Source organism: Natrix helvetica (assembly GCF_964273705.1).
Source record: "Natrix helvetica genome assembly, chromosome: 6".
Lineage (NCBI taxonomy): Eukaryota > Metazoa > Chordata > Lepidosauria > Squamata > Natricidae > Natrix > Natrix helvetica.
In genome coordinates this window covers 33941535-33966715 of record NC_138553.1, presented here as the reverse complement: position 1 = coordinate 33966715, position 25181 = coordinate 33941535, and the positions used below count along the sequence as shown (strand labels likewise).

The 25181-nt window shown below is 38.8% G+C and overlaps 1 protein-coding gene across 3 annotated transcripts in view; it reads left to right on the top strand.

Annotated features, from left to right (window-relative positions):
* Positions 1-21441, top strand: part of EMP1 (epithelial membrane protein 1) — a 33826-nt gene extending 12385 nt beyond the window's left edge. The window contains exons 2-5 of one of the 3 annotated variants that reach the window (XM_081958762.1): positions 8821-8940; positions 17480-17582; positions 17690-17833; positions 19504-21441. In XM_081958762.1, the coding sequence (XP_081814888.1) occupies positions 8863-8940; positions 17480-17582; positions 17690-17833; positions 19504-19658 (480 nt within the window). In that variant the 5' untranslated portion in view covers positions 8821-8862 and the 3' untranslated portion in view covers positions 19659-21441. Of the gene's footprint in view, positions 1-8791; positions 8941-17479; positions 17586-17689; positions 17834-19503 lie in introns of all 3 variants that reach the window. The other 2 variants (XM_081958761.1, XM_081958760.1) reach the window with 2 other exon arrangements.
* Positions 21442-25181: the final 3740 nt, after the last annotated feature.

Genomic DNA, 25181 nt, shown 5'->3' with positions numbered 1-25181 from the left:
AAATAAGTATGATACCAGAAAATGGAACATTGCTTTGTAGACTCCAGTTTAGTTTTGAAGCTCAAAGAAAATATATGTATACGTATGTCAGATATTTTCAAGGGGGGGAAGGGGAGATTCCCTAGAAACTTCGCCTTAGTACATGGTTTCCTTTGATCAGAAGTGCTGTAGACTAGTGAGGGCACTTCTGTCTGAATGGTGAAAAGCATTTTGTTCCCAGGTAAGCTGATTTCACCCACCCGCTTCCTCCCACTGAAATGAGAGGCACATATAATTATGCCTCTAAGAGGAATCCCTGCCTATGAGCAACTGCTAAAATGATGGCTGTTTTGAACTTTGCAAACACTCCTATGCCTTCTGCATCTGTGCATCTTCTCAGGTTTTATGAATACCTCAGCTACCTTGAAACTTTTCCTTGCTACCAGAAAGGCATGGATGAGTTTCGTCATTGTGGAAATGACTTTTTGCCTTGCAACTATTTTCTCTATCCCATGGTCTAGGGCAGAGGTCTTCAAACTTGGCAACTTTAAGACTTGTGGATGTCCACAAATCTTAAAGTTGCCAAGTTCGTGGACTCCTGGTCTAGGGCAATACTCAGGCCTGACATCTTGCATACCATGAAATACTACTGTGGCAGGGCAACATCTGCTCGCTTGATAGTATAAGTGGGAGACAAAGTTTTCCTCTATTATTATTTTGTCTCTTGAGAGGCACAGAAAACCTGGCCAAAAAGAAGTTCTAGACAAGTTCTAGAGAAGTTATTGTAGTATTGTGGGCATTAAAAAAAATCCTGCCTCAGGTGGCGTTAAACATCATCACACTTTCATTGGATTAAATGTCATCCTTGTCTTTCCATATATGTCATCAAAATATGAATTATATATATCATGCAATAAATTGTCTTTCTTTTGAGTAAGGAGATTTTGAAAACATGTTTAGAAAAAAAATCTGTTTCTATAAAACTAAAACTGTCACACAGTTCACAGAGAGGAAGGAATAGTGGAATGGAGAACACTCACATAAATATGTGAAGAACTGCTGCCTCTTTTCATTACTTTAATACAGTGTTTTTCAAACTTGGCAACTTTATATGGTGTGGACTTCAAATCCCAGAATCCTGTAAACTGGCAGTTGAAGTCCACACATCTTAAAGTTGCCAAGTTTAAAAACACCATTTTAATAGCAATAGTAGGTGTGTAATCAGCAAAGGTATATGATCTTAGTGGAGGAATTCCAAATTGACCATCAAAGGGTGAACTCAGTAGTATAGCAAAACTTTCCATCACAAACTTATACTGAAGAAACTTACACTAGAGAAATATAGTTAAAGGCAGAGATGGAAACACTTCAAAATTATGGAATCTGCTTTGTACTGGAACACCAAAATCTATCAAATCATAGCCTGGTACAAACAACATATGTTTAACATTAAAAGAATTCTGAATCCAAAAAACTGTTTTGAATAGCAGAATTTACTGGAGCTTGCAGCAAATTCCAGTGCTTATTATCCCAAGCTTTATTCATGTCAGCAGTAAAATTTAAGGCATGAAGCAGATTGGTTGGTTTCTGCTATTGTTAAGCAGCTGGGAGCATGTATCCTTATAGAGCTATTGCAAATCACATCTATTGATAAATTCTGATCTAAATTCTGCACAGTAGCTGTGCAAATTAAAGAATGACTACACAACTCTTTTCTGTACTAGAGAATATAATTTATTCCTTTTTCTTCAGTCTACCCTTTCTATTTGTATGGAAAATGCAAAACTTGCTAGGATTTCAGAAACCTTGCATTTCCAAGGCAGTGACGTGCAGTCAGGTGAGGCAAGTGAGGCACAGCCTAACCTCTCATTATCAGGGCAGCGAGTCATTCGATGGGAAACTTGCCTTTTGGGAGGAATGACCCAGCTTGGCTCCCGCTTTCGATCTGCCGCCCAACGACCGAACGGAGAAGCGAAGAGGCAGGAGAGGCAAAGCAGGAGCCAAGCCGAGTCATTCCTTCCAAGAGGCAAGTTTCCTATCGAATGACTCGCTGCCCTAGACTCGAGGCTCCAGTCCAGCCTGCGGTGCTTGCAGGACTCCCAAGCTCGGCACCAGAGAGCTGCCGCGAGAGAGGCCGGCCAGGTTGCCCGGGCGGCGGCAGAGGTTCCCTTTGTTCTTTCGGGTGCGGGAAATGGGGGGGGGAGAGGCTTCCTCCACTCCATCCGCTCCCCATCTGCGCTGCCCTCGCCCGACAAGCGCCCCCCGGATTCCGCGCAGCTCTGGCGTGGCTGAATCCCAGGGCGGAGGGCGGCAGGTCTCAACTGAGCATGCCTGACTGTGGAATTCTGGGAGTTGAAGTCCACAAGTCTAAAAAAATTGCTGCCTCACAAGCTGTAAACCTCACCGCACGTCACTGTTCCAAGGTTTCCCTGAAGCATGTTATCAAGCCCTCTTTATGGGAAATAGACAAATGTAAATAAATATTGTGTATAGATAAATCTATAGTTTCTCTTTGAAATATGAAAGTTTAAGTTGGTGATTCCTGAAGTTTAAAAACAACAACAGATGACTAGGGCATAGCATTAGCCTCATATTCCTGTTATCCTTTTTTGATGAAGTTGAGCAAGTGGCTACCCAGAACTGACCTTCGTGGTAGCCAACTGCCTTTGGAATAATCTTTCCAATGAGGTATGCCTATTGCCATCTTGATTCCCTCTTCTGTGTCAGATATAACAGAAGTAGTAGGGTAGAAATGTTTTCCAATAAATAAAGACAAACTAGACAGTTACAGGAAAGTTTTGCATCACAGGGACAAATAGCAGACAAAATGCAAAGGTGTTTCTCATCATATATTCCCTTTTCTTGGGGGGGGGGGGTAGGGTCTTTTCAAGAGTTCTTCTCTATGAATACATGTAGGAATTGTTAGCAATGTTTCTTAGAAAAGAAAAATGCCAACAGGCTCATGATTTTGTTTTCACAGAATCAATCATCGTGGTTTGTGATACTGAATATAATGTTCTGTAGAAAATAACCTACTTTAAATTTGTCATTCCATAATTAAATATAGCTCTTCCACTACTAATATCATAGTTGGAATTCACAGAATAGGAGTGGATTTAAGCCACAATTACTGAGGAATAGAACTACCAATTAAGTAAATCAACAACTTCCTTACCCTGAAGAATCACTATTTTGGGATATGTGCCTCTTGATTGGATGGCTTTGGCTTCTGGGCATTTATTAAAGGAATAGCTTTACCTGTAGTTATTAAATCAAAATGCATGTTTATGATGTCATCTCCTGCCATCACTGTAAGCCTCCCATTTATTACACTGTACTGAAGGAGGGGGGGAAGGTAATGGAGCTGTAAGGCCCAAGCAATAACAGGAAAATACAGGTTGGAAGTACAGCTAGTGTTCAACATGCAAGACCAGTAGATTTCAGCAGAAAGGGATTTAGGGAGAAAAAAGGCTTTGAGAATATATTCACAGAAGAAAATACCTGGATGAGGTCACAAAATATGTCATTTCTGTCTCTTGTTTCTATAATCTTGAGTGTTCTGTTTGGTTACTAATTTTGGTGAAGGGCAGCTAGAGAAGAAATGATAAAATTGGATAGACTTAGTAAAAATAATATCTTGTTCCAAAGCAGGACAAATAAATTTTAAAAACTGTTCTCTCATGCATGCAGGCCTGCAATTAAATGAAGAAAAGCAAATGGGTATGGTAGAATAAATGAGTAACACATGTGATTCTATAAATTTCTATGATTAAGGTTTCCATTATTAAAGGAAATCTGCATTATTATATATTTTATCATCACAGCTATTCTGTTTTTAACTTTCCGATTACAGGCGCAATGCCTGCTGGCAACAAAAATGGCACTAATACAGCTTTCTTCTCCACTGATTGAAGTTGCTTTCTTAACCATCTGTATTTAGGAATAAACCCTACTGGAAATAACAGAACTTATTTCTGAATAATGCATAGAGCTGCATAGCTAACAAATCGGAATGGATATCAGCATTTATTTGTCACTCTGATTTGAAGCAGGAACCTAATATCCAGAAACAAGTTTGGTTCATCTAGTCTAACATTCTCTACCATCACCGATGGTAACTCTCCATGATTCCATAAAATAATTTTTCCCAGCCCTGCTAGGAGATAGCAGAAATTGTATTTGCAACCTTGGCAAGCAAAACAAGTTGTCTACCTCTGAATAGATCAACAGGGATTTCTGACCGTCAGCTTTTAGAGAAATAGAAGCAACAACTGGTCTTTGTTGAGTTACAAAGGAGGTAAGAGCAGCTAATGGCTGTTCCCTAAAATTGCACATTTCTTTTAAATCTCTGTCTTGAGTTATGCCATGGTTATTGTTTATCACTTTGCCACAAGGATACTCGCCTATAAAGTTTTAGCATTAATGCATTTCCATGAGTGTGTAGTTCCACTTGCTTGTTTTGTGTTCATGTTACTTATCAAGAATAATCAAGGTGGATATTTGTACTCTCCTGTTCATTTTTCTCACAGTGTGCAGCTCATGAGATCCAGTTGCAAATTTGCTCCACCCCTAAAGCGATTATTTTGCAAGTGTCTCCCCAATCCCAGCCTCTTATTTGCAGCTGTTTTTAGTCTGAGGGCAATGCTGCATAACAGCCTAAACTGCTAATCTGTCATGCCACTCCCAGTTGTTTCTTAAGGCAGAAATTCTTCTAAGTGCTCCTTATTAATTGCAATCCTATAAAATAGCATGGAGTTTATTTCATTCTAGGTTTCATATGACAATACTGGGATGGCGTGTCACAGGTGGCACGCAGAGCCCTCTCTACAGGCAAGCCAGCCGTTGCCTCAGCCCAGGTCTACCCCATCTGTGTGCACGCCTCCTGCTGGCCAGCTGGTCTTTGGGTCTCTGCCGTGCATGCGCGGGGGGCAGGGCACATGTGGGGGTGCATGCACACATGTGCAGGGGAGGCAGGGTGCATGCATGAGGGGCACTCATATTGTATTTTGAGACCTTGCGTGGTCCCCCACGCCCCATTTTGAGCCTGGAAAGCCTCTTGCACCAATCTGGAAGCCCAAAATGGATTGTGGGGGGAGGCAGGGGGCACGTGAGCATGGAGGGTCATGAACACATTGCATTATGGGTGCGGCCGTGCATGCTTTTGGCACCTGACGACAAAAAGATTAGCCATCACTGTGATAATTTATCTGGTGAGTCTCTTATTTGTTGGTAGGGCCGACATATCAGGTAGACCAAAAGCATTGTCAGAGGTGAAAAATGCTAATGTAGTATCTAAGGAAAGAGGAAGCATATGTACATCCATCCTCTTATTTTTTTTAAAAAAGGCCATGAGACCAGAGATTCCAACACTGTCATGCAGGATTTAACATTTGCTTCTATATTGCTGCAGAATCACAGATGATTAAGATGTTGAGCTTTTTCCACTTCCTAACAAAAACACACTGCAGCAACCATTAAGAAATCCCACAGATAATCACTAGTTGTTCAGTCAGGAAAGAATGGGAACATGAATCAACTTAATTACAAATAAATGACAGCTTTCTTCAGAAATGCACTGAGACAGTCTTATTGTATTAAAAAGAATTGGGTGGGTCCCACATTATAAAGCCTGGATTGTTCTCCTGCAGAAAACTCCACAATAACATCATTGATCCCTCTTCTCCAACAACAGGTCTTCCTAAATGTCACTGCATCCAGTCTGATAGTAGCCTAGCATGTTCTCATGTAGATGCCAGCCATACCCTTGTACAATAAGCTTGCCATCTGGAAATATAACCAATGCAGGCTGTACGTGGGGAGGCTGCTTGCTAGAGTGGTCACATACTCACAGATAAGTAGCATCTGCTAATGGAGTAGCAAGGGTGGTAATAGACACCTTTAAAAAAACAACCCAGGATCATATTGCAACTACAATGCATTGGTTCCCAGTTTGTTGCCTTGAAAGCCCTCAGGTTGTTCTGATACATGAAACCAATTTCTATTTTACCTATTGAGTCTTTCTGAGGAACACATGGAGAAGGATGAGTCTGAGACAAGAGTGAACAAACCTTCATGGAACTGACCATAGGTTATGTGGAATGCTTTGCCTTTTGTCGTCCAAATGATTTTTTTCTTTAGGTATTTCCCATTTGTAAGATATTCTGGCAGGTTTTTATCTCTCTGAACTGGTAAAAAAAAAACAGGACAGGGTATATTTCTATCACTCAAGTAAAATCAGGAAGAACAGTTTATCCTAGCTGTGGGAAATTCAAACAAAAACTTACAATACAAGACTCTCACTTATTCTACTGTTGCAATATCATGTCACACTTATTCCCACTTATTCTAATGTTGCAATACATGTTAAGATGGACATGTCCAGTAGTCCTAAAAACTCCATATCTCATTTAGTTGTGTTGACAAGGAGTCATGGGACTCCCACTTATTCTACTGTTGCAATATCATGTCACACTTATTCCCACTTACTCTAATGTTACGATACATGTTAAGATGGACATGTCCAGTAGTCCTAAAAACTCCATATCTCATTTAGTTGTGTTGACAAGGAGTCATGGGAATCCCACTTATTCTAATCTTGCAATATCATTTCCCTATCTTCCTTTAAGTTTGCCTTGACTTCACAATTCTGCGGGATGCAATTACAAGCACAATACTTTGCTAACTGTAATTTTGAGAGTTTCATAATGAGATGAATATACTTTCAGAAAAATCCATCAACAAATGCCAACAACCCACTCCATGGTTGACATTAATTCTCATTAAGCTTACCCATGGCTGGGTTTTTGGGAAGATCGGGTCATTACTGAAATGAAATATGGTATCTGTCTGATGAGCATTGTTTTGCTCAGAGCAAAACCATAGATCTTTTCTTATTCCTACTTTATGTACAGAGATACAAAAGTATTATATGAACTTAGATAGAAAATGAAGTATTCAGACGGGATAAACAGAATTCAAATCACATCAGAGATGTGCAACCTTTTTTCTGGCAAGGCTGCCCTGGGTCTTTGAACAGTGTGCTTGGAACTGCATTGCAAAAAAATGTAGTTGAAATCAGGGCAAAGCATATTTAATTAAAATTAAGTACAGTTAATATATAATTTAATTTATTTCTTTTTATTTACATGGCTGCCTATCTTAAGCAACTCTTAAGCAATGATATGATAATTTTTAATGCAGAACTTACTAGTCATATAGCAAATATTTCCCTTTTATCATTTTAACAGTTGCAATTTGCAAAAACTTTTAAAGTCCTTAGGTACTATTCTCAAGACATTCAAAAGACACCTGTGACTTGGCCTTCATGCAAACTCTGCTTAATGTTAGACATCTAATATTGATAGACTTTATATCATGCATAAACCAATATTTTTTGCTTGCAAACTATTATTTGGTGTGCTGGTGTATCATAGACTACTGAACCTGCATATCTGGATTGACAGGTCATTGTCTCTATAGTGAGGATCAGAGCTTTTAAACTGAGTAAGCAATAACTTATTGCTCACTCCAAAGACCCTGGAAGTATAGCATGTGCTTAGAATAAAGAACTAGACCAGGAGAAAAACCCCAGCCATAAAGAGGAGAGAAAATCCTTTGTTGAGTTTGCTCTATAGTAATGAAAATAAAAGCAGGTTGATAAGCCCCTTCCAGGATTCTCCCAAGTTTGTTTGTTTGTTTCTTTATTTATAAACTTTATAGGTTGCCTCAAGGTAAGAGTACTGCTTGCGGTACTTTTCCTTGTTCATACCTGTGTTACCTTGGTTGCCAGGATGCCAGCAAGCTGGCTGGGGAATTCTGGGAGATGAAGTCCTAATGTTGCCAAGGTCAATTTAGAGCAGGGGTGTCCAAACTTGGGAACTTTAAGACTTGTGGACTTCAACTCCCAGAATTCCCCAGTTGAAGTCCACAAGTCTTAAAGTTCCCAAGTTTGGACACCCCTGATTTAGAGGGAGCAAGGCAGAGCAAAAGTTGGCAAATGGAAAGCCAATGAGACAGAGCAAAGTTTGAAAACCAGGTGAGATCTGAAATTAGAACAAAGTCTCATGGGAATACATGTTTTCCATCTCTGCTTTAAATGAAGAGTGGGATAAAATGTAGTAAACAGTAAAGAAACAGGATTTAAAGTAAAATGAATATAATAAAGGTTTACACCCCTATACATTTTCATAGATTTATTTATTTATTTAGGTTCCTTTTTCAAATATGTATGACTTTTACTCAGTGTTTCACTAAGATCTCAAAATAATTAAATGGAAGATTTTCTTAGTACATGTAGTCCTTGACTTACAATAGTTCATTTAGTGACCGTTCAAAGTTACAATGGTATTGAAAAATGTAACACGATCATTTTCACAGTTACAACCTTTGCAGCTTCCCCATGATCATGTGATCAAAATTCAGATGCTTGGCAACTGACTCCTATTTATGACCCTTGCTGGGTCCAAGGTCATGAAGGTTTTGCGACCTTCTGAAAAGAAAAGTCAATAGGGAAGCCAGACTCACTTAACAACTGGGTTATTCACTTATCAGCTGCAGAGATTCACTTAACAACGGTGGCAAGAAAGGTTGTAAAATAGGGTAAAACTCACTTAACAAATGTCTCATTTAACAACAGAAATTTTGGGTTCAATCATGGTCATAAGTTGACAGTGGTTGTAAGTCGAGCTGTGTTTGCAGATCCAACTTACTGCATTTTTTTCACTGATCAGATATTTTTAAAAAAATATGTCCTTTGTTGCCTGCATAGAACTAATATTGAACCATGCTCTTACATTCAGTGCTTGCTTTCTAGATTAACCTAGATCTGGTTCTCTCCCAAAGACTTCTCTGCATCTGAGATTGTTCCTGAAGTGAAGAGCCAAGATGTTGGTACTACTGGCTGGAATATTCGTGGTTCATATTGCCACTGTCATCATGCTCTTTGTCTCCACTATCGCTAACGTAAGTAGCAAAATCTTCTCGGTGTTTCTGTTCTGCAGTAGCCGCCATAAGCTGTTGGATCTCCTCAACTTGGTTCAGATCCATGGCAAGCAGTGCTTTTGCAATCAGAGGCTTTTCTGTGTTTAGGGGCATCTGATAGTTGTGGGCACCATGGTTGTGACAGGATGAAAGTATAAGGGTGAGCGATCAAGAATTTTCAATCCTGCTTCTATTTCTATGGGGCAAGAGTGAGATAAGGAGCACAACAGTTTTGAAAAAAGGCAAATGTGTGAATCTTACTGGTAGTTTTTCACGTACAGTTTACTGATTACCTGGCTATAAAACAGTAAAAATCCTGTCACTCTAGACTAGAGCTAGAGATCTTGTTGAGCCATGCGCTCTAAGCTGCCAGTCCCTTCATTTCCAGACTGAGTTCAGTATATTTTCCTAAATGCAGGATCATCCAATAGTGTTGGACTTCCACTTCTCCTTTCTTCCTGTCTTAAGAATCTAGGACTTACAACGATTTCAGACATCACACTAAACTATGGATCTTTTAACTACATTAAATAAACATGGCTAGTTTGCACTAACCTGAGCCTTTAACTGTAGTATGCAAACTACAATGGCCTGTGATCACACAAGGCATGTTAAGACAAAACCAAATAAATCACATTACAGTTTTGGGTGTTGTGTGGACCAAATAGAATTGACTGTATTTGGAAAGTGACAGACATGGGGGAGACAGGTCACCTCTTCTTGATTTACACATCCTTAAAAGCCAGTTCATCAACCATATATTTATGCTGAACTACTTTCCAAAAACAAATTACCTCCAGAAAAAGACAACAGACAACTCCTCTGGTTTATTTCTGTGGGAGAAGATTTCTAAATCTGGTTGTTCAAAATTACAAAAGAAGCAATGCCCTAAGGCTTGGCGTATTCCCCATTTATTAACTGAAACAAAGCAGCAATTCAAAACAGCCTGAAGGCGTGAAATAGAGATCATTCCATTCCCTTATCCTGATCCTGAAAACACCTGGGCCCAGCCCACTCCGAAACAAGTTGAGTGAGTTAGGACATACTAGTTATAAGATGATTTGCTCTCCCACCTGCCAGACAGTCTGTTGTATAATTACAAGGTCTTTCCTGGCTTGTCTGTTTTGGAATCATAAAACATTCTCATGAACTCTTTGGCAAAGCCAAACTCAATGGGGAAGAGAGGGACATATCATTTGGCAGTATTCTTGGTTTGTATGACAAATCTAGCGTGGTTCCTTCCTGTCCATGCCGAAACACTGTGTCCTCTCCCACTTTCAAGATTACAGATTTCTGGAACTTGACAAATACAGAGCAGCAAAGGCAAAAGCACAATAACACCTAGTAACAAAGGACGTATTTTACACATTTCTGTGTTGTCATTTCTAAAACTAAACTAATAAATGTGGTTGAATTAATGAAAAAGAAAAATATAAACCAGTATTGATGTTGTTATTTTAAATAGCTAGCTATATATTTCATCAATCATCTACACTCTGATGTTTTCCAGATGTGTTGAGCATTAAAATCGTTAAAATAGGTTCTATGACTCTTCCTCTATTCAAAAACATAGAACCAACTCACAGGTGTCAAACTCGCTGTGTCACATTGCCGTGATGTTTCATGACATTTTCCCTATTTGCGGAGCTGGGATAGGCGTGGCCTGTGTGTGATGCATCTGTCACGTGGGTCACCAGTTTGACACCCCTGAAAACCAGAGGTGGTATTCAGCCAGTTCGCAACAGTTCGCCCAAACCGGTGGCAGAAATTTTGCCCAGTTCAAAAAACTGGTAGCAATGGCCGGCTGGCCACACCCCTGAACCAGTCCCCCTGTCACCGATTACTCACCTCGCCCATTTGGTTGCCGCTTGCCTGTGCTGCCTCTTTGCATACTGGCTTTCAAAGAGGCTGGCAGCTGGCTGCAGGCCGCTGAAAAGTCCTCCTGTTGGCGAAAAAGCAGCTGCTGTCATCGTCATCTTCTTCGCGCATGCGCATCCCATTGTCTTGCAAGTTCGCAAGGCAATGGGACTTCCGGACTGGACCAGCTGCCGCGGAAGGTAAGCAACCAAAGAGGTGGTGGTTGGGGAGGAAACGAGGAAACAGGGGCGACTAACAAAGGGAGGGTAGGGGTAGATAGGGAAAAATCCTTAAAATTTTCCTATCTTTTACTGTGGGCGTGGCTAGGTGGGGGAGAATGTGACTGAGGGCCACTTGTGGGCATGAGTGATGTCACGTTGGTCAAGCCCACTCAGTCACATGTCCCCCACCTAGCCATGCCCACCGAACTGGTAGCGAAATTTTTTGAATCCCAGCCCTGTACTACGTGGATAATCCAAATAATAAGTAAAAAAAGATTTAATTCTTCTTCTCAAAGCCTTAACTTTTATTTCACCATCTCCTATCAAACTGTGACAAGTAGAGTAGCACTATTCATTTCCAATATTATTACAGAAATGTCTTTTCTGCATTAAAAAAATCAGTAACAAAAGCAACGATATGGTAAATTAACTCATTTTGATTAACTGAACTCTTTTAAAATCTTCAGTTTATGACTGATTAGGTCTGCTTGCATTCACATACACTATTAATACTATACCGTATAATGAATCTGTATAACTATTTTTCTTTTGACTGTGTCATGTATCAATTTTACTTGCCGTGATAATTAAAAACCAATAGAATTAAGTTTGCACTTGCTGGCTAGATTAGCACTTCACGGAATCTGTTTTGCTGCTATTTGCACTGAGCAAGAGGTTAAACTAAATGACCTCTGAGGTGCTTTCTAGCTCTGTAATTTTGTGATTCTATGACTGGGAATTACCTGTAACTGAGCAGGATTCAAAGTTCTGGAATGTTGGCTGGGAATTCTGGAAATTAAAGTCCACATATCTTAAAGTTGCCATGGTTGAGAAAAATTGATCTAACCTCTTTGCAAGACCCCTCATAGAGCAATCTTCTTCTAAATTTGTCCCTTCCACTCTTCCAAAATGTTGAGCATGAAAGCCTTGTTCCTAGAGCATCAAATAAATCAACCAAGAATCAGAAGAGAAGGAAGTCTAGATGACAGGACTGGATCATCATACACAGCTTTCTTCTGATCAGTATTTCTTTCAAAAATTAAATACATCATTCCAGGAAATGGCACAGATAAGGCATTTTTAATGTAAAAAAAAGATAGATAAATGCCTCCCCACCCTGTAAATTCCAAAAGGATTTTTTTCATTCTGTGCACACTCTTGGTCAGGAAGCAAAGAATTTCTCAAAAGTAGGCTTGAGATAATTGCACCTATTAAATTCTGTAGTACTTGGCATTTCGGGCCACATTGTAGAATTTCCTCTGAACAAAATTTGCATGCATTTTAAGTTTTGTTTAATTTGTTATTATGATTGACAAAAGATAAGAGGGCCAAAGAAATATCAAGAAATGTCATCAGTAACAGGATGAGCCACTGCATATAAACAGAGAGCAAACTCCACTCCCTTCATGCTCTGAGAATTTTACCTAGTTGGCTAATGAAACTTCTGCAAAAAAACCCAAAACCAAACACACACACAACTTCAGGGCACACCAAGAAATCTACAAATGTAAAATGTCACGGATATGCAATAATATCTGTGTTAATAAATGTTAGCATGTGATTTGAGCACAAAGTAGCCTTTTTTTAACACTTGAAGAATTAAAACTACTTAGTTTAGTATTAGATACAGTTCACTAAAAACAAAGTTCACATGGACACGCATATATACACACATACATGGGCAGGCACAGATACAGAAATCAGGAAGAGTCTATTAACACTTTTCAAATTAGCATATTTTATTTACAAGGCATATACCTTTGGAAACTACGGCTCAGTATTTGATACTGAGGCTTGTGAAGTCTTATGTCTTTTAATAAAATGTGTTAGTCTGGAAAGTGATCCCAGAGTTGTCCTGATTTTTGTCTACCATAGACTAGCATGGTCCTTCTCTTACAACAGATATATAAAAAAACTAACTCAGCACAGGCTAGAGGCTTTATTGATATTTATGATGCCCTTGGTGACTGTATGAATAGGTTTTGAGGGCCAATGTATTTTTCTAATTGAGTAGGAATTGCCTTGTGGACTCTCGTTCTCTCTCCCTCCCTCCCACCTCTCTCCCTCTCTGTAATATTAAAAACCTTTCATGTTTAAGTTGATCGATACTTCAAAAGAACCAGGGTTAAAAGTGAAGCAACCTGGTCTTATTTGGTTCCCTGCTGATGTGCTAAAATTTCCACAATCCAAAGTCTACATAGCTGGTAATGTGGCTTGAAGTCCAGTGAGGATCAGGTTGGGAAGATAAATTTAAGATGGTTTTAGTTTTGTTAATCTCAATAAAATAACCAGCAATCAAATTATTTTTCCTTTACAAAAGTATTCCACAATTATTGTTATTCCTTTTATAGAATTTTTCAGTAAAGTTAATGTACGGTTGATTTGATGTTGTTGGAGACATTAGCTGTAAACTACATAATTTCCGTTATGTTCTCTCAATTAGACTATTCTCAATAAGCTCACAATAAGGATAACCCTCAGGAGATAAGCAAATAAGAGGGAACAGTCTCCCCCCAAAATATTTATTTTATAATGGTTCAATAGCATGGTTGAGCAATTCTGGGGGTAATGGGGAAGTACTTGTGGCTTTAAAAAAACTTATGGTAAAAGATTCAAAATTCAAGATTCTTTTTCCACCACTTCCTTTGGAAAAGAAAACAGTGTACTAAAAAAAATCAGCTGTGGACTGATTTTCGATGACCCCCACCCAATGTTGCATGAATAGGTATACTTATTAGAAAAGAAGCCTCATTGGATTTCACAGCATTGACTCTGGACTGCTAGCTGATGAACAGTAGAAGTGAACTAAGCAGGAAGACAGTGGAATGTGTTACTCATTGTTGCTTTGGCCACACTTATATTTACATATCAACTGGCTCCTTTGCTTTAGTTTATGATGACATCTGCTGGATACTTCTATCTGAAGCAGCCTACTTATTTTATACACACTCATACACACCCATGGCACACAAGCCAACATACTATTGAACAAAAACAGGAAAGATATTCAGAAGCCAAAAAACTCAGGAAACCATAATAGGTTCTTTGTTTTCTCAGCACTCTGTTGTTCCAGTATTTGGCATTTATCCCCCCCTCTCCCTCCCTCATCAGAAATCCATGAGAATAGAATAGAGAGAGAGAGAAATGTAGGGATATCTTTGTTGTATGAATTCCAGATTCTCATGACTCTCATTTGAATATGGAAGATAGCAAATGTGCAGTTAGATTTCTCCCCAAGGATCTCCTCTAAAATATTTTATGAAGTAAGAGGCCAGAACAAAACTGCTCTGTCCTTTACTGTGTTTCTCCATGTTTTCTCCCTCAGATTTTCTTAGACCAAATGGGCCCCTATCAACTGTTTAGGTATCATTGAAATACTCAGCCTAATTACTTTTTTGTGTAAATAATGTATAGATTTTTTTTAAAGCTTGGGAACACTCAGCTACATTTATCTGGACAAGTTTTACAAGGAATAAAAACCAAGGAACCATTTTCATGTTGCAAGTTATAAGATTTCACTGCTGCCCTATACTCTTTCTTAAAGTAATACTGAAATCTATATCTTAGACTAGGCTCTGAAAAATTGATGCCCATATATCTCATTAACCTATATTAGGTTAATATTGTAATGTTTGCAGACATTATATCCAGTATATAATGTCTGCAAACCTAAGAATTGGGCAGCCTCCAAAATCATAAAGGAAATTATATAAAGAAACAGACAACTGTATTTTCAATTGTTTCAACGGCTCTCCTCTAAATAAATCTGCTCTAAATGGATCTCTATTCTGCTCACTATAACCTAGAAACATAGAAAATATAGTTCTATCCTAAGGGGTCAATATATAAATGAAATGGTAGCTAACGTATCAGATTACATTAAAAACATTTTAAAGATACAAATGCACCAAAAAGCAAATAACTCACAGAGAAAATCCAGTTGAAGGACTACAATATTCATGACATCAGAAGTATGACCTTTTCCACCACATTCTCTGGGCATCTAGCACATAATGCTTCCTAAAGGATACTTGTTAATAAATTATTTGCACTCTTTAAAATCTGGGAATGTGGCTGTATTGTAATTGAGAACTCTCAAAGACCGTTCATGGAGCAGCCAGTTTGGCTTCTGGCATTAAGACAACAGCAAAGGGAACAGTTCTTCTGTGGTGGAGGGAGGGAAGTCAAAACAAGCAAGGGAGGGGCAAAGTTTCATGTGATTTGCACTACATTTTTTGTGGTTTGACCCCCTCTCCTGTCTATGCCCATGAATGGGAGGGTTTCAGCCTTCTTTATGATTTATAAATACATTGTGTTACAAACAGAATAAATGCAGCAAGCATTAACATATATTACTGCAAGAGATGATGAGGCAAACTTTTTTATTTAATTCAGTGTCAGTAATTAAAGTAGGCTTTTATGTCATTCACTTCATGGCTTCCTGAATTTGCTGTTCTAAATTCCACTGAACTGATAATCTTAGTTATTAGATTGCAGTTCTCCAATAAGCACAACATTCGGTAAAACCAAAACTTGAGAATCTCTGTTTTCTTTTTTGAAAAAAGTGAATCCTATGTTTCTGACTTGCTGAGGAAATAGATCCAAACCTTGTGAACAGAAGGCCGAGGAGCATGTGAACAGATAAGTTAGCTCTTGTGAAATAATATCTAGGAAGGGATCATACCTAGTGGAACAGTAGTAGTTATAGAAACAGTTATAGATGACCTAATCATGGTCATCTATTTGGGTCCCAATTAGACCCTTTTCTAATTGAAAATGATCAGGTACAAGATGATGTAAGAGGCTTCTGCTTTAAGCCATTGAGACTTATTGTCAGAACAGAAAATACTGAAATAGGTCAACTAGTACAAGACAGTTCTTCATACCTAGTGTACAAGGGCAAACACTATCAGTTGGAGCAACCATCACAAACCATACAGTCTTCAAAGGAATATATATGGTATATGATTGTATTAAGGTGCTGAAAGTCAAAGTTAATTCATTTGCATTACCTGGGACAAAGCAGTAAATATGTCTTCCTATCACAAGCCGAGAAGCCCAAATCTCAAGAGAGATAAATATGATAATAGCTAACACTTTAAATGCTTCAAGAGAGATGTAGATATTTCAGGAAGGCATAGCTATTGGTGACTAGTAGCCTGAGTGGCTGTAAACTGTCTCCAGAATAAATGCAGCATACTGTACTTTAGACACTAGCCTCTGGGAAACAACAATGAAAAGAGCTGTCTCATAAATTTCTCAGATGAAACAGACATGACACTGTGAGATACAGTGCTGGAGTAAATAACCCTTTGGTTTAATCCAGCTGGCAGTTCTTAGGTTCCAATGTTCTCATTTTATACCCACTGAGTTTCTTTCCCCCAGTTTCTGTAGCTTAGATCAAGATTGGTTTCAAACATTTCCAAATTTGACACAAGTAGATTGAATATAATATACCACTTTGCAAGTAGTTTGAATATAACAAGATTTTTTAAAAATAAATATTTTATCAATAGCCATTTCACTTGTTGGAAACCAATCTTCTCTCCTTCCCCAAGAATAAAAGAAACTCAAAATGGACTTTCTAGATGAGCTTCCAATTGGGACTTGCTAATTACAGTATTTTCTGAGCAACAATAACTATTGAATGAAGGCAAATACATTGTAATGAACAAGGACATACATTCAATTTCGCAGTGACTAAGATTGTTGGCCATGCAGGTACAAAGATAGCCAGGGAAATGATTGAAACCTGGGAAACGGGCTCCTTGTCAGTCAATAGGACTACTGATTTACCACCACCTTATCAGTACCTAGGAGCCAAGGACTTGGCAACGCAAGGAAACAACAGCCAATAGCGAGCCATCAACACACCAATCAACCAATAGGAAGGCACCACATAAATATGACCCATAGAATAGCCCAAGGCACACATTATAGTAGAGAGAAGTTCTCTGAGGATGGGCTCCAGCATTAAAACCTGGAAGACTAATCCTCTGGTTCCAGTGACCAACCCAGATTGGATCCTGCAACAACAACTATTTTCATAAATCTTATTTTTCTGTTCAGATAAATCATTCTACTATCTATACATCCCTACAAAATTAATGTTAAATTTCACATCAGTAATTGCCTTCCATTTTGGCAAACTCTTTTTTCTAAGTTTATATTATCTTAAATGTATCAAATTTTGCAAGTATGTTTATTCTAATAATCACATATTATTGTATGTGCATTGTTGAAAAAAACACTCTAATATCTGTTACATCGCAGCATAATCCAAAATGTCTTTTGGTACAAAAACATCACCCTTTGTGGAAAACCTAGTAATTATTGATGACAGTTTTGCAAAAGTTCAGCTAAACTGGCTTCCAGTTTTAGCTTGATGTCAGTTCCTGAAGGGAAGAAATCCAAATATGAAAGCTTCTTCTGCTTTATTTTAGGTCTGGATGGTAACCACCATTTCTCAGAAAACAAACTCCTCAGGGCTGTGGAAGGAGTGTACAGAAAGCAATTGCAAGGACATTATTGTTAACAATGATGACTGGGGTAATATACTGTTTATTTTTATCTATGGATATTGCTTTAATGGTATATTGCTATACATTCAACTCCTGCATTCCTTTCTTACTCTCTTTCTTGCCTTGTGTCTTTAGCTGCCCTCAAGGCTGTGCAAGCCTTCATGATCCTGGCCATCATCTTTTCCTTCATCTCTCTGGTCATGTTTGTGGTACAGCTCTTCACCATGGAGAAGGGGAAACGCTTCTACATCACTGGAGCCATTATGCTGATTTGCTGTAAGGAAAACCATTGTCTATAGTAGCAGACTGGAAATCAGTCCAAAATACTGGAGAAGGGTGGTACATAGTTATGATATGTAAACATAACAAAATAACAGAGTTGGAAGAGACCTTGGAGGTCTTTTAGTCCAACCCCCTGTTCAAGTAGGAAACTCTATTTAATACTATGTGAAGTACTATTATCTAGTACTTCATATAGTTTTATTGGATCCAAGAGGCACATAGTTCATTGCTTAAACAGTAAAATAAGAAAATAGAAAACCAAAGATTAAACATAAAGTCTTCTTTCTTTGATAGCTGTTAAGGGACCAGGAAAAATTCCACATGGAGGGTATTTTATAATTGTGAAGGCTACTGATGAAAAGAGTCTTTCATCATGGTTACCTTCTATTCTTTTTTTTCACTTGCGGAACTTTGACAAGGTGCTCCAATGTTAAATTTTTTTTAAAAAAAACATTCACTATATGTGGAAATAGATAGTATCTTCATTGACAGGCTACAGAAACAGTTACATTACTACAGGTATCAGGGGCCTACTATAGAGAAGAAAATATAATAATTCCAAGGCATTCAGGTAGACTTTATCTATACATAAGAGACTATACGTAAAGGTAAAGTTTCCCCTGCACATCTGTGCCAGTCGTTTCTGCTCTAGAAATGTGCTCATCTTCATTTCAAAGCCGAAGAGCCAGCACTGTCTGAAGACGTCTCCATGGTCATGTGGCTGGCATGAGTAAACACCAAAGATGCATGGAGCGCTGTTACCTTCCCACCAAAGCAGTCCCTATTTTTTTATTTGCATTTTTTATGTGCTTTCGAACTGCTAGGTTGGCAGAAGCTGAGACAAGTAATGGGAGCTCACTCCGTTATGCGGCGCTAGGAATTTGAACCACTGAACTGCAGTCCTTCTGATCGACAAGCTCAACCTCTTAGCCACTGAGCCACCACGTCTCTCCATAAGAGACTATATAAATATTCTATATCGTGTCTGAGATGATCTTTTTTAGACCAACTCAAGATTACAAAGTAGCATGCAGGCATTGGAGTTTTCAAGAACTTTTTTATCGGGCATGTTGATAAGGAAGGGAAAAAAGACAGAAAAATGGGTAAGGGAAAATAATGTGTTCAGCGTTCAGGATATCAGCTATGGCTCTATATCAGTGGTTCTCAACCTGTGGGTCGGGACCCTTTTGGGGGTCGAATGACCCTTTCACAGGGGTCGCCTAAGACCACCGGAAACCATATATTTTCGATGGTCTTAGGAACCGAGATACCAATTTTATCGTTGGGGGTCACCAAAACATGAGAAACTGTATTAAAGGGTCGCGGCATTGGGAAGGTTGAGAACCACTGCTCTATATGGAATGGCTGCAGACCTGCAACTGAGTCCTATCAACTGAATGTTAGGTTCTGAATTTGATTAAAAGAAAATCCATCTGATAAGGTAATCATAAACCATGTGCCTCAAAACAAAATATATATTTATTTTATAATAACAAAGCAGTTGGATTTTTTTCAATATTCACTTAAAGGAAGTTAATCCTTTTCTTTCCAGTTCTTTTCACTGTGAAATCTACAATTGTTTGGATAAACTAAAGATTTAAAGGCTCTTCCCAATTGTTACTTTATTTTATTATTTATTTGTTTGCTTGCTTTTGTTTTCACAGGGCTGTTTATTTTGATTGCTGCCTCGATCTATACTGCCCGATTTACTCAGTATTATAATGACGGTCACCACGGATATTCCTTTATACTTGCTTGGATCTGCTTTTGCTTTAGCTTCATTATTGGGATCCTGTATCTTGTACTCAGGAAAAAATGAGAGTTGTCAGGGTGAAATAGAGAGGGAAGATTACAAATTAGGGGACTTGTGGGAGGGTTGTGAACTCACTTTGCTATGAGAAGTTTGCCAAAAATAATGAATACACTACTCACCCAATATGCCGAAACACTGAAAACTCCACAAGAGAGAATTGCTATAGACTCTCCTGTTATGAATTTAAGACCACGAAGATGGTTGAGGAATCTTCAGCTTAGAGAGGTGCTATTTCTCAGACTCCATTCAAAGGCCTCAGTCTTCTCCTTCACTGACAGCTGAAAAATCAGAAATAAATAAGTTGTTCAATTTCCTTCTTGATCCTTCAGCAGCATGACATATCACCCATGAACACTACCCACCCATTTCTAATAATCCAAGAAGGTATCAAGAAGTGAGACACTAGAAGTATCAACCTCCCTTCCAAATTAAGCAGTGTTAGAGCTGGCCACATTATAAAGTAAAATGAGGTCCTTGCCTCAGTCATCTGATGCTAAAGGATAGCAATGAAGTACTGGGTGACAGAACTGTAGTTACTTCGCAAACTAACCAGCATCTCCTAAGTCATCTAACTGTTCCATAACCAGTTCCATTTATCACTGTGTCTATTTTCCAAATTTGGGATGGGAGAGATGTTACTTTGTTGTAAAATCTCATTTCCCCCCCTACAAAAATTCATTGGAATTAAAAGATATGAAATGTGAAAAATAAACCTGTTTGAATATTATCTAAATTGTACCCTTTAAATTTAATGTTTTAAAATATTTAATTTCCACTCATGTAAAGAAATGGAGCTGCTGTTGTTGAAGAAGATAGAAGGCAGTAGCCTTTGGGGAATGAAAAAGAGGTGAATGGTAAAGGAAGATGGGAGAAGGTGGAGAAAGGCAAACAATATTCCTAATTATAAAGCATGTCATTAAGATATGCAACTTTCCAGCAAAACTTGATACATCCATTTTACAAGGCTACACTATGAAGATAGAACTGTTGGGTCCATAAAGTTTGTGTTCTTCAAGCTGTCAATCCTTGAGGCATTCAACTCTGGCTCACGTGATCTCATCTCCCAGCATCAAATTAGATTAAAAAAAATTCTCATTTCATTGAATATAATGGGGGATGGGGGTGGAACATGGTTAAAGTGGGGCTTTCAATATTGGAACTTGCATTTAAACAATAATATATAATGTATGTTGGAGGCAGACCTTAATATTGCAATGGTCAAGAAAGAAATTATTTGTACTATAAAACAGGTTCCTGAGTCAGAATTCTGTGATAATAGAAACAATGCTTCTGTTTTGTGTGTGTGTATGTGCTCATCTTAAACATTCCCCTTGTTTTTATTGCATATAGTTCATCTCCCAAGATATAAGAAGACCGGCTAATTAAATTTTGCAAATAGAGGGCCAAGCAGAAAATTGCTATATTAAAGTGGAGGGACTTCTTATTACATCAGAGTTACCATTTGCCTTCCCACCACATAGATCAGTTCAAAATAATGGAAACCATGCTTAGGAAGTTGCTAATACTGTCTCTGCTTTATTGTACTTGAGTGATATGAAAAGTAAGGAGGGCTTCAGGGTTGCAAGTTTAGTATAAAGAGTATTCTCTTTCTTGCTTTCTTCATTATACTGTTTTTACATGTATTTGCTAGGTTATGTTCTGTCATACTTGCCATTTCTCAACATTTATTTTATGTGCAGCCATTGTAAATATTTTGATACAAGTGTCCCTAAGAAGTAGGGATATATAAAATAAAGTAAAATAAAATGAAATTCTGTTTCTCAGACAATGTGAGTCTTATTGATTTTCCAGCAGCATATATCAATAGCACTTCTTCCCCTGAAGGAAAAATGAGGACAATCTAGTATTTTCAGGATAACCACTTGGCAGAGGCTAAGGCAAAATTGCTGCTATGCAGCTAAAGGGGTGATGCACAGGTTATTTCTGGAGCCCAGCTTTATGTAGAGGCATTCATATTCAACTATTTATGGAACAGGGTGCTCTGTACCAGTTCAGATCTCACAAAGGACCATTTCCATCCTTTTTTGGTGAGCAGATCTTGAACAGGAAACACCGTCATGCTTCTACCCAGGTTTTGGTAATAGCATGGTCATCCACCTCCACTATCATGGTGGGGTGAGGTTTTATTGCCTATAGATGGAACATGACTCCAACAAAGAGTCCAGGTTGTGCTAAACCAACTGCAAGAAATACCTTACCAGAAACATCTTTGAAACTGTGTCAAAAGTTAGCTGCTTGATATTGAGAGTAAAGAGTGACCACTAATTTGCCTTTTTGAATGGGATCATTCAAGAAAGCTAGGAGTGTTGACATAGCTCATTGGCAAACTTTCTGTCAGTGTTCCAAATATCATCCAAAATTAAATCAGAATTCAAGGCAGAGCTTTCCTTAAAGTTCCAATTTATTAAGAGAGACATGTTGGCACATCTGTGGAAAACCCAAATCTGAAAGCTTCCTGGGTTTCCCTACCCAATTGAAAGTTCATGATTTGCCCCCACACCCACAAGTCCATCACATGGTCCAATCTTCCACTGCCACGCTGGCAGTTCTACCCATCCAGTTCCGGTCAGGCTCAGAGGTGTAGAGACAAAGGCTGACCTTGGGCTTCTAGGAAGGATTTCTTTATTTTGACAAAAATACATTCTATCTTACTATTCCCCCTCCCAATTCCCCACTAATGAAAAAGCACAGTAAAATAATAGAGATTGTGGCAGGCCAAAGATCCTAAAAGGAACCGGCTGCAGGCTTGACACTTTCTTCATTACTGACTTCATTGAGATGCCGGGAATCATTGGAAAAGTTTGGGCCCTTCTGGACAGATAACAATGATTATGACCTCACCACATTCTGCCCAATTTAGCAGAATCAGCTAAAGCAGGCTGCTACACAGGTATAATGCCACAGAGATAGACATAGAAAAAGTGGTCTTGTGCAGGGGACAGCCACTTGTAGTCTTGTCATCAGAGATGGTATTCAACAAGTTCTGACCAGTTCTGGAGAACTGGTAGCAGAAATTTTGAGTAGTTTGGAGAACCAGCAAATACCACCTCTGGCTGGCCCCACTCCAGTGGTGGGTTTCAAAAATTTTTAGAACCTCTTCTGTAGGTGTGGCCTGCTTTGTGGGAGTGGCTTGCTAGAATGTGACCAGGTGGTAGTGGCTTGCCAGCCATGTGACCGATTGGGAGTGGCCAACTTGTAAAGTGTGGTGAAACTCACTTAACAACACTCTTGCTTAGCAACCAAAATGTTGGCTCAGAAACTCTGGCATTTGAAGCACACAAGTCTTAAAGCTGTCAAGTTACAAGTCCCTTGCACCCCTAACCCTTTAGAACAAAAACCCCAGGGGTGCTCAAACTTGACAGCTTTAATTCTTGTGGACTCCAACTCCCAGAATTCCTCCTCTCGCTCTTCATCTTGATGATGTGCAGACGGGCGGGGGGAGGGAGCTGGAACTGGTTCTAAACAGCACTACAGATTTGTGGAACCTCTTCTATAGAAGGGGTTAGAACTGGCAGGGACCCACCCCTGCCCCACTCCCATCTATTCTCTGCCTCCCGAGTCCCAGCTGATCAGGAGGGAATGGGGATTTTACAGTATCCTTCCCCTGCCACACCCACCAAGCTACGCCACCAAGCCACGCCCACAGAACTGGTAGTAAAAAAAGTTGAATTCCACCACTGCTTGCCATCACCTATTCTTAAATGCAGTAAATGTTTGGCCAGTGACATTATTTTCTTCTTGGGACTTTTTAACAAAGCACACATCTTCTTGGGACTTTTTAACAAAGCTTGCTTTCACAAGGAAGTTTAAAATAAAGCTTGATTTCAATAGGTCAATAAAATTTAAGGCATTCAGAGTGCTGAGTGGAAATTCAAGTTAAATTGGAACAGCTAGCACAGAATGTAAGATTGCATTACTTGGTATAAGGATAAAGTTAGAGAGAAGATCACACAAATACAGTAGATCACACAAATACAAGGATGTCTGGAGGGAGTGAGGGAAAAGAAAGTCTAGATGACAGGTGCAATCAAAGCTTTGCCTGTTCCTTTTGTCTGTTGGACATGTGTTTCACATAAGATGTAGATGGAGCTTTGATCACATTATGTCAGTTGCTTTTTTTAGTTTTTTTGACCATACCCTGAGGTCACACTTGGATAGATCGAAGGCTTTTAATAGTTTATGGATTTCATGAAAAGGTAGAAACACACACAAAATGAACCAATCACAAGAAGCCAGAGCAACAGAATGGTCTTGCTTCTCTTTTTCTCAGAAAATAGAATGAGCAGTAAAGCAAGAAAGTCATTGGTAGACGGGGTGGGGCGGGATGGGGATTATGCTCAAAGAGGAGGAAAGCAAAGGGACATTCTTCTCCTAAACATTTTTAGCAAGCAGAATTTGTGGAAATGATAAGGCTCAATAACTACTTAATCATGCCAATGACAGAGAGATCATCGTGCCACTCACTCCATGTCATTTCCCCAGAAATCTAAATAAGAGCTGAGGTGGCCCAGTCGTTAGAGTGCAGTACTGCAGGCTACTTCAGCTGACTGCTATCTGCAGTTCAGCAGTTCAAATTTCACTGCCTCAAGGTTGACTCAGCCTTCCGAGGTGGGTAAAATGAGGACCCAGATTGTTGGGGGCAATGTGCCGACTCTGTAAACTGCTTAGAAAGGGCTGTAAAAGCACTATGAAGCGGTATATAAGTCTAAGTGGGAAACTGAAAAGCAAATGTTCTCTAACAACCTGGAAGCAGGAGAAAAGTTCTTTGTGGCTATCAGATTTCATTCATTTCACTGAAGTCAGTCCAATTGTGGGACAAGTCAATCAAATCTTCATTAAATCAAATCATTTTCTTGTGCATTTTCATAAAGTAATACCATTCTCTTAATTTATATTAATTTGCAACCATAGCAACTAACCCCTCTGTACATGATAGATATTCCCTCAAATTTGTATTGTGTGATATGGAAACCTGCAGGTTTCTAGGTTACCTGGATATGAGGACAAAATGGAAATGCACTCTGGCTAGATGCTAAAAGCACTAAAAGAGAAAAACAAATCTGCTGAAATCAATTTGATATATTTAAGGTAAATAAACGTATTTAATCACCTTAGAGAGGTGTAAAACTATTTTCCATTGGCTGGATAGAATTCCTGTGAGTTAGAAACTTAAGGCTCATTATTCTGCCACACAATGGATTTGCTCTGGAAGAGCATGACTCTTCAGTGTTATGTAAAGAAGAATAGATCTGCAAATGTAATTCCTGTTACCTTTCTTACTTCAAAGGGGGAAGGAAGACTCTGCAGAATTATTGATAACCTATTTTCCTAAGCATTTCTAAAGCAGGATTTTGTTTTTCGTTGTCTGCATACCTTTCATGTGCAACCTATAATAGAAAAATGCATTTTTTTGGTACTTACTTCTTTATTTTTCACACTTTTCTTAGTAACTCCTCCTAATATGTGCATGTTTGTGTGTTTTAAAATTACAAACGGTACCATAAAATT